The sequence below is a fragment of the Ctenocephalides felis genome, unplaced genomic scaffold, assembly GCF_003426905.1.
Source record: "Ctenocephalides felis isolate EL2017-DRISC unplaced genomic scaffold, ASM342690v1 CF-g0.4_SCAFFOLD_01604, whole genome shotgun sequence".
Classification (NCBI taxonomy): domain Eukaryota; kingdom Metazoa; phylum Arthropoda; class Insecta; order Siphonaptera; family Pulicidae; genus Ctenocephalides; species Ctenocephalides felis.
In genome coordinates this window covers 29,631,478-29,644,654 of record NW_020537758.1, presented here as the reverse complement: position 1 = coordinate 29,644,654, position 13,177 = coordinate 29,631,478, and the positions used below count along the sequence as shown (strand labels likewise).

Genomic DNA, 13,177 nt, shown 5'->3' with positions numbered 1-13,177 from the left:
TTGGGTATATATATATATATATATATATATATATATATATATATATTAAATATACTTATTGTATTAATAGGGATTTCCATTTTCACTAGTTTTAGATCAAATATTTGTTTCCAATTGAAAATAGCCCATTTTGGGCACTAGGGTGTGCTTTTGCACTTTGGGCAATGGCAAATCTCTTTTCTTAATTGAGTTGTAGTTTTACTCAGTTTACGTTCCTTCTCTAAGTCAGTATTCTCATTATACTTCTACTTGTTTTGTTACAGAATATCTTTTGAATAATTCAACATCACACAAACTGTTTTCATAACTGCATTAAATCGAATCGATATTAATTCATTGTATTAATTTTTCCTCTGCCATGATATTTAAGTAGTATTATAACTATATTTTTCAGTTATGGCTGACTGCCCACATACCATTGGTGTTGAATTTGGTACAAGAATTATAGAAGTATCAGGCCAAAAGATAAAATTACAAATTTGGGATACTGCTGGCCAGGAACGATTCAGAGCTGTGACTCGTTCGTATTATAGAGGAGCTGCTGGAGCTCTAATGGTTTATGATGTTACTCGCAGGTGTGACATAATTTTTTTGGGTTATATTAGAATTTAGATTAAAAGCTGACCTTTTTAAATCATTTTTATAATTTTTCAGGTCGACATACAATCACTTGAGTAGTTGGCTTACAGACACTCGAAATTTAACCAATCCAAGTACTGTGATATTTTTAATAGGCAACAAAGTGATTTAGAAGCACAGAGAGAAATTTCTTATGAGGAGGCCAAACAATTTGCTGATGATAATGGCCTAATGTTTGTGGAAACAAGTGCTAAATCGTATGTAGACAAATGTTATGTGTTTAACATCAATTTTGATTCGTATAAGTAAAAACTCTCTGTTTTTTCTCATTACTTCTTAATAGATTTATTTGCCCTCACATTATTAGTGATTTTTGTGATAATTCTATATTTTAGAGGCCAAAATGTTGAAGAGGCATTTTTAGAAACTGCTAAAAAAATATACCAAAGCATTCAAGACGGTCGTTTGGATTTGAATGCGGCTGAATCTGGTGTTCAACACAAGCCTCCCATTCAACCAGGTCGCACAACTCAACCAGCAATTAATGGCAAGGAAAACTGCTCTTGTTAGAGTAGAAATAAATATAGATATAAAAAGACAAATATTTGCATTAAAGTACAGGTCATCTCAAACAGGAAGAGTTAGAACCAAAAAAGGTATGATTGGTTTAATAAGATTCTATTTATTATCTTTAAATGATATGCAACAATCTTTATATGGGAATTTATATTACATGTTTATCTGTACTTACATGTATGGAATATATTTAACATATATGCATATCTATTTTTATTTGTATAGATATTCATAAAAGGTATATTTGAAATTGACTTTGTTGATTAATATAAGATAGCAATAAAGTAAAAATCTACAACTAAGTTTAATTCAAATAATTTTATCCTAAACATATTCTTAATATTTTTGAATTTTTATGCTAATGCCATATATAATTTTCTTATAGTTCAATATTTTTAACATATGATTCTAACAAAAACATTAAGAACTCACTTTTGCCTTTTTTGTATATTAAATTCAAATAAAATTATGATGAATATTAATATATTCTTGAGGTGATTTCAAAATTGTCTATTACACAAAATGCATTATTTTTAAAAATATTTTTGAACTCGAAATAAATTAAGTTTCGTCAAAATAATATTTGCAATGTATTAGGCACTTTTCAGCAGCAACCTTGCATAGAAAAGTAAACATGCAGAATAGTGTTTTTGATTTTGTGAATCTCAATTTTGTTTTGCAAATGTCTCATGCGATGTTATTTTTCTAGTTATCAGGGTTTGTTTGAAGATTCACGTTTAAAGTATTATTGATTAATTGCACTCTCTTGAAAACTCATTAATAAATCCCGGATAGTCTAAGCCTAGATGTAATTTAACTATTGGCAAGCTAATGTATTTTTATTTTGGACACATTCCAGATTAGTGAGCATTTAATGCAAAATGTAAATGGCTTTTCCCGTAGGAATAGATGCGAAAATTCCTTTTTTCGGTGTTAAATTTTATTTGATATTTATGTATGTATGTATATAAGTATTTAAGTTTATATATATATATATATATATATATATATATATGCGAATAAAATATTATTAACAACTTACAATAAAATTGGGCATCCTAAAATTATTTTTGCATCTACTTTGTTTGCTTTAACTTTTTGTAATCGAATTTGTATACAATTTCAAATATTCATTTCAAACTGGAAAAGTACACATTATATGTGATAATTCAGCCTCTTGTACAACATGCAATGAAATCTATATTGGAACCAAAATTATGAGTACTATAAAATCAAAATTTATATACCGAGTAAATTAAGCAAACTTTGTTTGATGTTGTTAAATAAGTATATCCTTTATTAATTGTATTATATAACACTAAAAAAATTAATATAATAATAATCAATAATTTATAGAATGTATGGTCAAAATATATATTATGAAAAAGATGTATTATATACAGAGTTGAATAAATATAATGGATTATGATAATGAGGGCAATTTTTGGTAATAATGACAATTTGAAACGATGTAATGATTCATTGCAGTGATAGCATTTATATAGGATTTTTGTGAGAATCTCATTTGTCTCATCAAAAATAATGGGATCAACTCTGTAATCTTCGGTTTCTTTTCAAGGCTTTTAATCTTCTCGTTTGTACCTTTGTGTGATACATCCCTATCACAACAAGAATTACAAGTAACGTTATTGAACCTCCAGCTATAGCATAGAAAGCTCTCCCAGATCGAAAAGTTGTTTGATGGTATGTGCTTGATGCTAGGCTCTAAAATATATCACTTTCGTTAATTGTTTATGGCGAAGTAATATAAAAAACGATGCTAAAATCAATAAATGAAGAAACATCTGTAACAGTATTTGGGTTTTACCAAATCTTTCAGGTCGGCTTTCATATAATTCTTTGAGTCTTTATCACACAATACTTTGCCAGGCCAATTGTACCAATAAACCAAACGCGTAGAACCACATCGCAATTCGGGTAAAACGTGCTGGTGATGTTTATACAAAAATGGTAATATATCGTCTAAAAACCATTGTAGGCTGCAAGAGCATATCAAAGGGTTTCCCTGTAATTGAAATTATTTTAATTTGCGTGGATTTGGTTTTGATCTTGGTTTTGGTTTTGGTTTTGCAATATTCCTATCTCTTGAATATATTCATTAAATTGCTAGATTTAATTTGATTTAGTACCTACCTGTAAATCAAGTTCTATGTCGTTTGGCACCGAGAGCGGCACTTCTTTCAGAGCGTTATGACTCAAATTTAACTGAAATATGATTTTGTGAATTTAATTTTGTATTATATTTTTTATAAATTCGTTATCTACTCACACTACATAAATTTATATTTTCAAAAGCATCATTTTGTATTTTAACCAGCAATTCACAATTTGAAATGCTCAGATGAACACAAGGTTTATTTGATTCGACAAATATTCTGCCATCTAAAAATTCAATATCTTATTAGAACATTTGTATAATAAAGATTTCATATCGTTTGGGCTCAATTATATTATTACGTATGTTTTCGAGTCCCGAAATTTCTGTAAGTCTTGACATATCGTTTATCTCGAGCGTTTCCAAGGAAAGGATATTTTCAAATTTAATTTTGCGAATTGGATTTCCACTTAGTGAAAGGTGTCTCAAATTGGGCATTAGATTTATGTCGAGTTGTTCTGGTAATATTGAAAAATCATTGTTGCTTAAGTCCAATGTTGAAAGCTCATTTAGTTTCATTCGCGGATACTCAATGAGTACATTTCCGGAAAGTATTAAGGTCTGAAAAAGAATGATACTTGATTCTGATAGTTATTCAAATTATTTCATAATAAACTACATACCTCTAGTTTTTTGTAAGATTCATCCAAGTTCACTTTTCGTATGTTATTTTGGCGTAAATTTAAATAACGCAATTCTTCAATGGGCTTTTCAAAAGGCCAAAATATATAAGCGTTCCATTCAAGATTTACAACTTGTATACTTTCTGGTAGAGTAAGAACATTGGAAAGTCGATTGTACGAAATGTCCAAAGATTTCAGGTTACTGATATCGAATGCTTTTGATTCAATGTTGACAATTTTATTGTTAGATAAGTTTATATTTTCTCTGTAAAATAAATCAGGATTTAGCATTTGTTTGGAAGAACAACTTGTTCACACTTATGAATAAATATAATTACAATGATTTCAGTCCGCTGAAAGTTTCACTGGCAATGACGGTTAAATTGTTTTTACTTAAATCCAAGTTCTTTAATTTCGGTAACATCAATTCATTTGTTTTCAAAATGAAAATAATATTTGAAGACAAATCTAAAGTTCTTAACTCCTTCAAATTTTCTAATGTCTACAACATGTTGAATCTATTAATAACTTGATTTTTAAGAACATTAGATAATACATCACTATACTCTCGATTACCTCAATTGGCACTTTAGTCAATTCATTATTTCCTAAATACAATTCTTCCAAATTTTGAAGATCTTCAAAAACGTCGCTGGTTATTTCGGTCAGTTTATTTTGGAAAGGTCTAACGATTTAAGTTTTTTGAGTCCTTGAAATATGTTTCCTCCGAGGTATTTTATGCTATTGTTAGTTAACGATAAATATTCTAAGTTGGGCAGATTTTTAAAAGCTCCTGGTTTTACAGATTTTATACCACTTGAAGTGATATTGATAAATTTTATCTGTTCATTGTAGGGGAATCTGAAAGGTTAAGTTAATTATAGTTAAAAATAGGTTAATCGAATCAGGAAATCTGGTTAATCGATCTGAATTCCAATAATCACTTATTTTATAATTAATTTTGTAGTTATTCTATTGTCGTGAGTTCAATAGACAGATAAATGAGCGAAATGTAAAATTTACAAATTGAAATGAACTGTAATATATTTCAAGTAACATTAAAGTAATTTTTTCCTCAACCTTGGCAACATGGTTGCTCCGCTGTTTTGTCCGCTTGCTCCAAGTTCTATTTCAATTTTTTCATCATTTCGTGGCCAATCCACTCTTTCCCAATCAATATATGAAAACTTACATGATATTGAAAGCTTATTATCTGGATTTTTTATTTTAGAACATTTGCACACCTCACAAAGATCGATTTTGCTATCACCAAGTATTATTTCAAAAGAACAAAAGAAAACGACGTATAAAAAAATATTCTTCATTTTGCTGTAATTACTGGTAAAACAGTGCTTTATTTTATTTATTATAAATTAATTTTATATTACTATAGTAAAATGTATTTTATTCAAATAGCGTATACGATTTATAAACGTTGAAATATGAACCCGCCGTTGTTAATTAATGTTCAAAGTTTTCTCTATTGTTTTAATATTATTGTTTTAAATAATGCTCTGACTAAATAATCTTCCCTCTTACGAATACAAATTATTATTTATATGCCACTACGTTCGATTTATTATATCTTAACGTAAACACGCCTTTGTTTTCCACTTTTATTTGCTTCCTATATAATTACGCCACGTTTAAACAAAATTATTTACAATTTTGTGCATAAGAAAAATCAATTCACAATTCTGACTTTATTACTCAAAGTAATATTTGTTAGGCGTCCTATAACGGGCTTATCTAATCATTTCATTAATATACTCGTAGATAAGTTAAGATATCACGGCGAGATGTGTTTTTTGTAGCGATTAAAAATATATTATTGGTAATAGAAAAAAACTGCAAATTGAAATAATATGCTTGATAATGGTTTATTTTGTATTTTTCAAATTTCAAAATACTTCAATATTTATTTATTTATTCAAAATTCCTTATATCTTATCGAAGTCACCTGTCGTTTGGCAAACATCATAGTCTGATTGTTAGATAAAAAAAATCCAAGATGAAAAATTGTAATAATTTCTTTATAATCATAATTACTTTATAAACTGTTTTTCAATATAACATTTGAAATTTCATTTAAAAAATACGTTCGTTGATAGAATGTTACGAAAAAATACGTTTTTCTCGGTTTGGACTATAACTGTACAAAAAATTACTGTAATAACCTTACAGTTATTACGATTTACATAAGTTTCGGTATTTTAAATAATAAAACAGAACATTTTATAAATAATAATTTTATTTTAAAAATATATATAATAACAGTATTACAAATTCTCCTTCTTGAAAATATAAATATAGATTATTATAATGCAAAATATATATATCAAAAATATTTTATACCAGAACAGGTATTTTTAAGATTATCAATTTTTTGTATATACATTTAAAATAAATAGTTTATTCATAGCCCATATTCGCGTATGACTTGATCCGCAATCACCAGCTTCTGGATATCTGTAACCCCACCGTAAATTTCAGTGATTCGTGCATCTCTGCAAATAAAATGGATTGTGAATAGAATATAAATGAAAAATCTAATAATTATATTTAACTTAAGCCATTTTTTTTACCTATAGTGCCTTTCAGCTGGCATATCGTTCACATATCCCATCCCGCCCATTATTTGCATAGCAGTATGTGCTGCGAATGTCGCGCATTGGCTAGCTGCGATTTTAGCCATAGAACTGTATTTTGTTGTTCTAGAAGAAAAATATTAGAAGATTCATAAAACATATTAAATTGGATTATGTTTTAGTGAAGTTACCGTTCGCATGCATCCTTCATAGAGGCTGCTTTCCAAGTTAGCAACCGTGCTGACTCGTGTCGTAAAGCTACATCTGCTATGTGTCCCTGCGCAATAAAATATGTTTAATTGGCATTATTAATATGAAAATATATAAATGTAATTAAATTAAAAAAAAAATCACTTTTACGGCAGGCATGTCTATCAAATAAGTTCCAAATGCTTTTCGTTTTGAGGCGTATTCAACTGCTGAATCCAAAGAAGCTCGTGCTATACCTTAAAGAAGAAGGAAGAGATTTAAAAAAATCGTCATCCTGGATAAATAATTGAAATATTACCCTAAATAACAAATTCTTCGGTCTGATTTCTTGTCATATCAGTTAAGAAAATAAATTTATTTTCTAAATACCTAATGCTTGCGATGCGATTCCAATTCGTGCCAAATCAAGTTGCTCCATAGCCATGCGAAATCCTGACATGGGCTCGCCTATCACACACCAGTCCGGTACGCGCACATTTTCCAGGCTTAAGCTGCATGTGCTACTTGCCTTTATTCCTAGCTTTACTTCTTTCCGAAGAACGCAAAGCCCCTCGGCGTCCATTGGGACCAGGAATGCTTTATTATTAAATTATATAGAATTATAAATTCGACGATCTATATTTTTATCATCTCTCAAGGCGATAAGGGATAAGAATACTACTAATATATGCACCTTTTAATATTTTTTCTCGATTTTTTCTCGAAATGTAACCAAGTTTTTCTCGATTTCCCTTTATGGTTAAGACAAAAAATTATTTTGAAAAAAGAGCATATTTCAACGAAAAAAGTGAATGAATGCTCGTTGGTAATGTTCTATTTTTGTTTTTATAGTTTTAAAGTTAGCTCATTTGCAGGCTTCTCTTTCCAACTCACTATTCAGTTGAACTCGTAAGCAGAGTCCTCTTTTTATTATAAGTGATTCTATTTTCATATGGATAATATAGTTATTAAAGTAAAACGTAATTATTGTATTTATTATTTGTTAGTAAGTAAAGTAATTATTGTGTTTATTTAATTGTTTACTTCTATTTTACCCGTGATGCCTTTATGTTGTAAAGTTTTGTCAACTGTGGCAAATATCACTGCAGCCTTAGCTTCATATGCTGAAGTCACCCATGCCTAATCAATATAGCATGTTATTGTATTAATAATATAATATAATTTAAATTAATATTTTCATTGAATACTTACTTTCATTCCATTTAAAAGCCAATGGTCTCCATCCTTTGTTGCTGTAGTTGATAGGGCTGCTACATCACTGCCAGCCTCTTAAATAACATTTGATATATTTTATTAGAAATATTTAGATATTTATATTGAACATTATTATTATACCTGATTCACTCAGAGCAAAAGCACCTATATTTCCACTTGTACAAGGTCGTAGAAATTGTTCTTTCTGTTTTGTGGTCCCGAGTCTATTCAAGAGACAGGCGTACAAACAATTGTGGATTGAAACTATTGCACCTTAAGTATTTATATCAATATTATGATAATGAAAATTAGCCGAGATTTATATCATTGGAACATTGATCTTGTAATGTTTCAGTTTATATATCGATATAAGCTTAAAAAGCACTATAGTGTAAGTCAACACAATCAATATCAATGTATTACATTATTTATTAGTATTAGGTTATTATCATTACCAGTTCCTCCGCATCCTCTTGCAATTTCTTCAACAGCTAATGAAATAGACAAGGTGTCTAAACCTGAACCTCCATAGTCTGGATCTACGTTTATTGCCATAAGCCCCAATTTTCCAAGGTGCTGAATTTGTTCTGTTGGAAATCTATTATGTTATTTAATATAAAATACATATTAACAATAATTGTATACAAACTTGTTATTTCTATCTAGATCTCCAGCTATAGGCTTCAGATTTTTTTCTGCAAAGGTGCGACATAATTTCTGTAATTCCTTATGTTCGGATGATAAATCATGTAAGGAAAATGTTCGCTTAAAACATTTACAAGGGCCTGAAATAAGGGTTATTGATATTAGCATAAATATAAAATAAAGTGTATTACTTTACGTTTATTACCTATAAATATTCTAAAATTAGTGCTTAGTATAAATCTTTGAATCTTCATCATCTTATGGGCATATTTCTGTATTATATATAATATTGAATAATTTATCGCTTAAAAATATTGAAAATCACGCGTGAGTTTGACATTGACATTCGTTGACGTCAATGATACAACATGGTGATTGCGCCATCTTGTAGTTATTATCAATTTGAAAAATTTAATTGACCGGAACCATAGTTAAGGAACCGGATCTTACCATTTCAGTATCCTATTAAGCTCGGTACTTCCCCTGAATTACAATAGCAATAATAATTATGCTAATTTTATCAAAACGATATGATGAATGGAATGAATCCTAGACAATATTAGAATACCCCGTGTTCTGTAATGAATATTATCTTGGAAATATGAACACACAGTCTTTTTATCACAATTTATTAAAAACACATATATTAAATTTACAAACTTTTGAGAGTAAGTTTGTCTCAAATCAGTGTAATGTATAAATAATTATTATTTAAATATGATTGTATTATATTTATAATCATATAATTCTTGTAGAATTTGTGGCCATTCTTAAATAGAAATGATTTATACATTATAATGATTATGAGACAAACATTAGTCTTCAAAGATTTGTAACATTAATAATTTTTGGGAATGTGCAGTGTGTTCAAATATCCAAGATAAAATTCATTTTAGTTTCCTTAAACTCATTGAATGCCTTTTCTACATTAATTCAAAGCTTATTATTTTATTAGCGCTTTTGCTATTTATGCAGAATCAATTGTTGATAAGCTTCCAAAATTTGAACTGTATATATTTTCTTTGTCTATCATAAATATTTTATAAGCATTATTTCAATTGGTTACTCAAGATTTGCAACAAACTAAACAAAGTATATTCAATAATATAATAATTAAATAATTATATAGATATATTTATTTCATTTTATCATTAAGTTACAAATTATAAATAATTCTTAGAAAAATATTACAAACACCACAGTATTCCAAACCTTCTTACAATAGAATAATTTCTTCTATTATACTTACAATAAGAATAATTTCAAAGAAAAGTCTTAAAACCTTTATACAGGAGTGTAATTTCTATGGAAAACACTCTCACAGTAAAAGGGTTAAATATTTTGTATAAGCTTGAATTTGAATATAAAAAGAATTTATTACAAGTGGACAGAACTCATATTTAATTTTAAATGAATTTTGTTTTAACTTTGTTTTAATTACTATGCAACAATATGTGTTGCGCAGGTAGCATTTATCTAGTATTTCAAATCTGAAAGTAAATCCTTCACAGCACTTTCGTATACAACAATTATCTTAATTCATAATTATTCTAGAGATGTTCTAATTCAGGTGGCAATGGAATCTTCTTTGAAGCTGCAAATTTTTTCAAAGCATCATATTTTCCTCTCCAAGCCATGATTTCCTCCATGATTCTCGCATTATCTTCTTGCATCAATTCCATGTCTCTCCATTCCTGAAAGCAAAATAACAAATTGAATAATTTAAAATCAATTGTGCTGATTGATTAGAGATCAATCTGGAATATACTTGTGACTTCTCGGTCTCCAATTCATCTTTTTGCTCAATCCTTTTTATGCGACAACTAGCTGCATAACCTCGATTCTTTAAGGTTCTTCGGCGTTGTTTCATGCGAACTATATCTTCGCGGGATAAGCCTCTCAATTTTAATTGTCTATTGAGGTCTCTGACAGATATAGTAACTAATTCATCGTCACTTATGTCCACAACAGGTCCTGGAGACAGGGGGGTCTAAGATAGGGATTAGACGGATTAGTTATGATATATTAATATAATAATATATTTCAAATAATTTTAATAATGTAAGTTTAATACCAAACAGCCTTTTCGATTCATTCTTTTTGAATCCTGGGGCATTCTTTTGATACAATTGTCAAATCGTTCAGCGATATGTCAAAATATGATCAACAACATAGACACAACAATATATGTTTTATAGACATTCTTAAATGGCGGACTTAATAAGGCCCACAGGAACTTGTTGTTCGTTATTAACGGATGATGATGAAACAATGAATCGAATTAATATTATCTATTTATAATATATTACTAAAATATAATATAAAAAAAATTTTAATATCTTGCAGATTCTGTTTTTTTTTTTCATAGAAAAATGTACCAAACTTTCGCTTTGACATTTTGTGACAGTTTCAAGATGACGTCGTTTGTTTATAAACAATTCTTCAGAATGATATACGCAAAAAGCGATTGACGTGTTATATGAATGTCACTAAAACATGTCTTTTTTAAAAGCTTTATTACCAAGATCAATAATTTGCAACCTTGATTAATTCTATTATAATGCCTTAAATAATCAATAAATTGTTAAGATGGATTTCTTATGGTTTCTAAGTTGCTGTATTAATTGGCCGTTAATAGTGGGATTATTAATATTATTTATTGTAGTGAATTTTATAAAACTTTTCCTAGATGAAGGACCTGTTCCAATTAGAGATTTTGATAAAAATCATAACTGGCAACAGTGGGTTCCCGCGACATATAAAACACATGTAATATCCTTTTAATGCAGAACAATTTATTTTGTAACTAAATTTGGATTATTATTAATATTGAGTTTATATTTCAGGCTCGTTTTTGCGCTGTTTGTGATTCCTTGCTTGTAACTACTTCAAGTTTTTATTGTGATTGTTGTGGAGTCTGTGCTGATAAACCTTGCATTAAAAAAGCAGATAACGATATTAAATGTAAAGCAATAACACAGACTAAAACTTTGAAACATCATTGGATTAAAGGTAATTATATTCATTTCATTCCTTCATCTTCAAAAACAGGACTTGAAATTATACTTTATATTTCTAACATTAGGCACAATTGCATCGGTCGATGGAACAGAAGAGTGTGCAATCTGTAATAATGAATTTACAGATCCTTGGAAAGGAGATTTTCATTGTTGCTGGTGTCATAGGAATATTCATGGCACATGTTTATCAAGAATTCCTGAAGTAAGTCTATTATTAATAAATGCACATATTTCTTAAGAAATTGGATATTTCTTAAGGATTTAATTAAATTGGATAAAAATTACGTTTTTAATAGACATGTGATCTCGGTCCTTATCGCTTGATGATAGTACCACCAACCAGTATTAAACCTACAAAAATCAGAACTCGCATGAGAAGGAAACAAACAATTATTTCTGTGAATCCACCTGAGTGGCCTGGTTGGAGTCCATTGATAATAATTGGTAACTTTGACAATGAAGCATTCATTTAATTAAAAGTAAACTTACAGTAACTGATTTTAATTTTTTAAAATAAAAAGCTAACAAAAAATCAGGAAGTAGTGATGCTGAAGAAATTTTATCATTATTTAGATTTATTCTGAATCCTATTCAAGTTATGATTATAGGAAAAAATCGAACACCAGCTCAAGCTTTGCATTGGGTCAAATTAGTTGCTCCAAATGTGTGCCGAATCCTTATAGCAGGTAGAGTTTTTTCAATATAATTATAAAATTGTGGTTCTCACAAAAAACTAATCATGATTTTTATTTATGAAAGGTGGTGATGGAACGGTTGCTTGGGTTCTGAATACTATTCGAGAAATGAAACTCAAACCAGAACCTTTAGTATCAATATTTCCACTTGGTACTGGAAATGATTTGTCTCGATCTTTGGGTTGGGGTGCAGAACCTCCAGATATTATTCAACCAGAAATAATATTGCAAAAGATACAATCCGCCGATACAATTAATCTGGACAGGTAATTCAATAATATTAAAGCTTCAACTTTAAATATTTCAAAATTCTTTTCATTTTTAGGTGGGATGTAGAAATAGCAAAATGCACCAGGCTTACATCAACCCTCTATACTCAGACCAAAGTTTTATATAATTATTTAAGTATTGGTGTTGATGCAGAAGTGACATTAGGATTTCATAAAGCACGTGAAAGTAAATTCTATTTGATGAGTAGTAGATTAATTAACAAGGTATATGCATACATAATTTTATACTTGTATATAGTTAAACAATACTTATTTTTAATTATTACAGTTTCTTTATTTGTGTTATGGAACTCAACAAGTTGTTGCACCCACAAATAAAGGATTGGAGCAAAAATTAGAATTAATTTTGGATGGTCGAGTTATAAATTTACCCCAGTAGAAAGTATTGTGCTATTGAATATCAAATGCTGGGGCGCTGGGGTAAAATTATGGGGTAATTATATTAATAAATCTTATAGAAATTAATTGTAATGCTTTATCTTTTTAATTAACCTTTATATTAATATCCCTTGTACTAACATAATAAATATTTATCTATAGATGTTATAAACTTCCATGTGTATTAAAAAGATTAAAATATT

General features: G+C 28.8%; 5 protein-coding genes and 1 long non-coding RNA gene across 6 annotated transcripts in view; 2 read left to right on the top strand and 4 right to left on the bottom strand.

Moving 5' to 3' along the window:
• LOC113373623 (protein artichoke-like) overlaps nucleotides 1-4,620 on the bottom strand; it is a gene marked incomplete at its 5' end in the record, with an annotated part of 9,413 nt that extends 4,793 nt beyond the window's left edge. Inside the window, 8 exons of the mRNA XM_026613908.1 lie at nucleotides 2,709-2,880; nucleotides 2,984-3,181; nucleotides 3,310-3,381; nucleotides 3,446-3,558; nucleotides 3,634-3,892; nucleotides 3,955-4,219; nucleotides 4,293-4,456; nucleotides 4,531-4,620. Of these exons, the coding sequence (XP_026469693.1) occupies nucleotides 2,709-2,880; nucleotides 2,984-3,181; nucleotides 3,310-3,381; nucleotides 3,446-3,558; nucleotides 3,634-3,892; nucleotides 3,955-4,219; nucleotides 4,293-4,456; nucleotides 4,531-4,620 (1,333 nt within the window). The remainder of the gene's footprint in view (nucleotides 1-2,708; nucleotides 2,881-2,983; nucleotides 3,182-3,309; nucleotides 3,382-3,445; nucleotides 3,559-3,633; nucleotides 3,893-3,954; nucleotides 4,220-4,292; nucleotides 4,457-4,530) is intronic.
• On the bottom strand, nucleotides 4,620-5,409 carry LOC113373622 (leucine-rich glioma-inactivated protein 1-like). The gene is made up of 2 exons (XM_026613907.1): nucleotides 5,035-5,409; nucleotides 4,620-4,815 (listed from the first exon to the last, which is right to left on the bottom strand). Exons 1-2 carry the CDS (start codon nucleotides 5,277-5,279, stop codon nucleotides 4,620-4,622), a joined length of 441 nt encoding a protein of 146 aa, XP_026469692.1. The 5' UTR covers nucleotides 5,280-5,409.
• Nucleotides 5,410-6,370: 961 nt separating this feature from the next.
• Nucleotides 6,371-8,664, bottom strand: LOC113373027 (short-chain specific acyl-CoA dehydrogenase, mitochondrial-like). The gene is made up of 10 exons (XM_026613364.1): nucleotides 8,596-8,664; nucleotides 8,402-8,533; nucleotides 8,088-8,219; nucleotides 7,944-8,020; nucleotides 7,787-7,871; nucleotides 7,122-7,328; nucleotides 6,897-6,988; nucleotides 6,734-6,819; nucleotides 6,540-6,668; nucleotides 6,371-6,461 (listed from the first exon to the last, which is right to left on the bottom strand). The coding sequence occupies exons 2-10, from the start codon at nucleotides 8,499-8,501 to the stop codon at nucleotides 6,371-6,373; spliced, it is 999 nt and encodes a 332-aa protein (XP_026469149.1). The 5' UTR covers nucleotides 8,502-8,533; nucleotides 8,596-8,664.
• Nucleotides 8,665-10,029: 1,365 nt separating this feature from the next.
• LOC113372971 (transcription factor MafG-like) lies at nucleotides 10,030-10,824 on the bottom strand. Its single transcript, XM_026613300.1, has 3 exons — nucleotides 10,666-10,824; nucleotides 10,360-10,581; nucleotides 10,030-10,285 (listed from the first exon to the last, which is right to left on the bottom strand). Exons 1-3 carry the CDS (start codon nucleotides 10,705-10,707, stop codon nucleotides 10,142-10,144), a joined length of 408 nt encoding a protein of 135 aa, XP_026469085.1. The 5' UTR covers nucleotides 10,708-10,824; the 3' UTR covers nucleotides 10,030-10,141.
• A 356-nt stretch (nucleotides 10,825-11,180) lies between these two features.
• On the top strand, nucleotides 11,181-12,576 carry LOC113373621 (diacylglycerol kinase epsilon-like). Its single transcript, XM_026613906.1, has 7 exons — nucleotides 11,181-11,208; nucleotides 11,281-11,360; nucleotides 11,438-11,603; nucleotides 11,677-11,813; nucleotides 11,908-12,055; nucleotides 12,133-12,297; nucleotides 12,371-12,576. The coding sequence occupies exons 1-7, from the start codon at nucleotides 11,181-11,183 to the stop codon at nucleotides 12,574-12,576; spliced, it is 930 nt and encodes a 309-aa protein (XP_026469691.1).
• A 107-nt stretch (nucleotides 12,577-12,683) lies between these two features.
• Nucleotides 12,684-12,907, top strand: LOC113373164. The gene is made up of 2 exons (XR_003366873.1): nucleotides 12,684-12,800; nucleotides 12,865-12,907. It is a non-coding gene; the product is annotated as an uncharacterized LOC113373164 (long non-coding RNA).
• The last annotated feature ends 270 nt before the right edge of the window (nucleotides 12,908-13,177 follow it).

Bases quoted from the DNA above. Each gene is read 5' to 3' on its own strand.
- LOC113373622 (XM_026613907.1), bottom strand. From the start codon at position 5,279: ATGAAGAATATTTTTTTATACGTCGTTTTCTTTTGTTCTTTTGAAATA. The intron at 4,816-5,034 runs GTTGAGGAAAAA...TTAACCTTTCAG, and splicing joins GGAGCAACCATGTTGCCAAG to ATTCCCCTACAATGAACAGA.
- LOC113373621 (XM_026613906.1), top strand. From the start codon at position 11,181: ATGGATTTCTTATGGTTTCTAAGTTGCT. The intron at 11,361-11,437 runs GTAATATCCTTT...TTTATATTTCAG, and splicing joins CCGCGACATATAAAACACAT to GCTCGTTTTTGCGCTGTTTG. The intron at 12,056-12,132 runs GTAACTTTGACA...TAAAATAAAAAG, and splicing joins GAGTCCATTGATAATAATTG to CTAACAAAAAATCAGGAAGT.
- LOC113373027 (XM_026613364.1), bottom strand. From the start codon at position 8,501: ATGGCAATAAACGTAGATCCAGACTATGGAGGTTCAGGTTTAGACACC. The intron at 8,220-8,401 runs GTAATGATAATA...TAAATACTTAAG, and splicing joins AAGAGGATGCGGAGGAACTG to GTGCAATAGTTTCAATCCAC. The intron at 6,669-6,733 runs GTAACTTCACTA...TTTTTCTTCTAG, and splicing joins ATGAAGGATGCATGCGAACG to AACAACAAAATACAGTTCTA.
- LOC113372971 (XM_026613300.1), bottom strand. From the start codon at position 10,707: ATGCCCCAGGATTCAAAAAGAATGAATCGAAAAGGCTGTTTG. The intron at 10,582-10,665 runs GTATTAAACTTA...TCCCTATCTTAG, and splicing joins TGAATCGAAAAGGCTGTTTG to ACCCCCCTGTCTCCAGGACC. The intron at 10,286-10,359 runs GTATATTCCAGA...TTTTGCTTTCAG, and splicing joins TGGAGACCGAGAAGTCACAA to GAATGGAGAGACATGGAATT.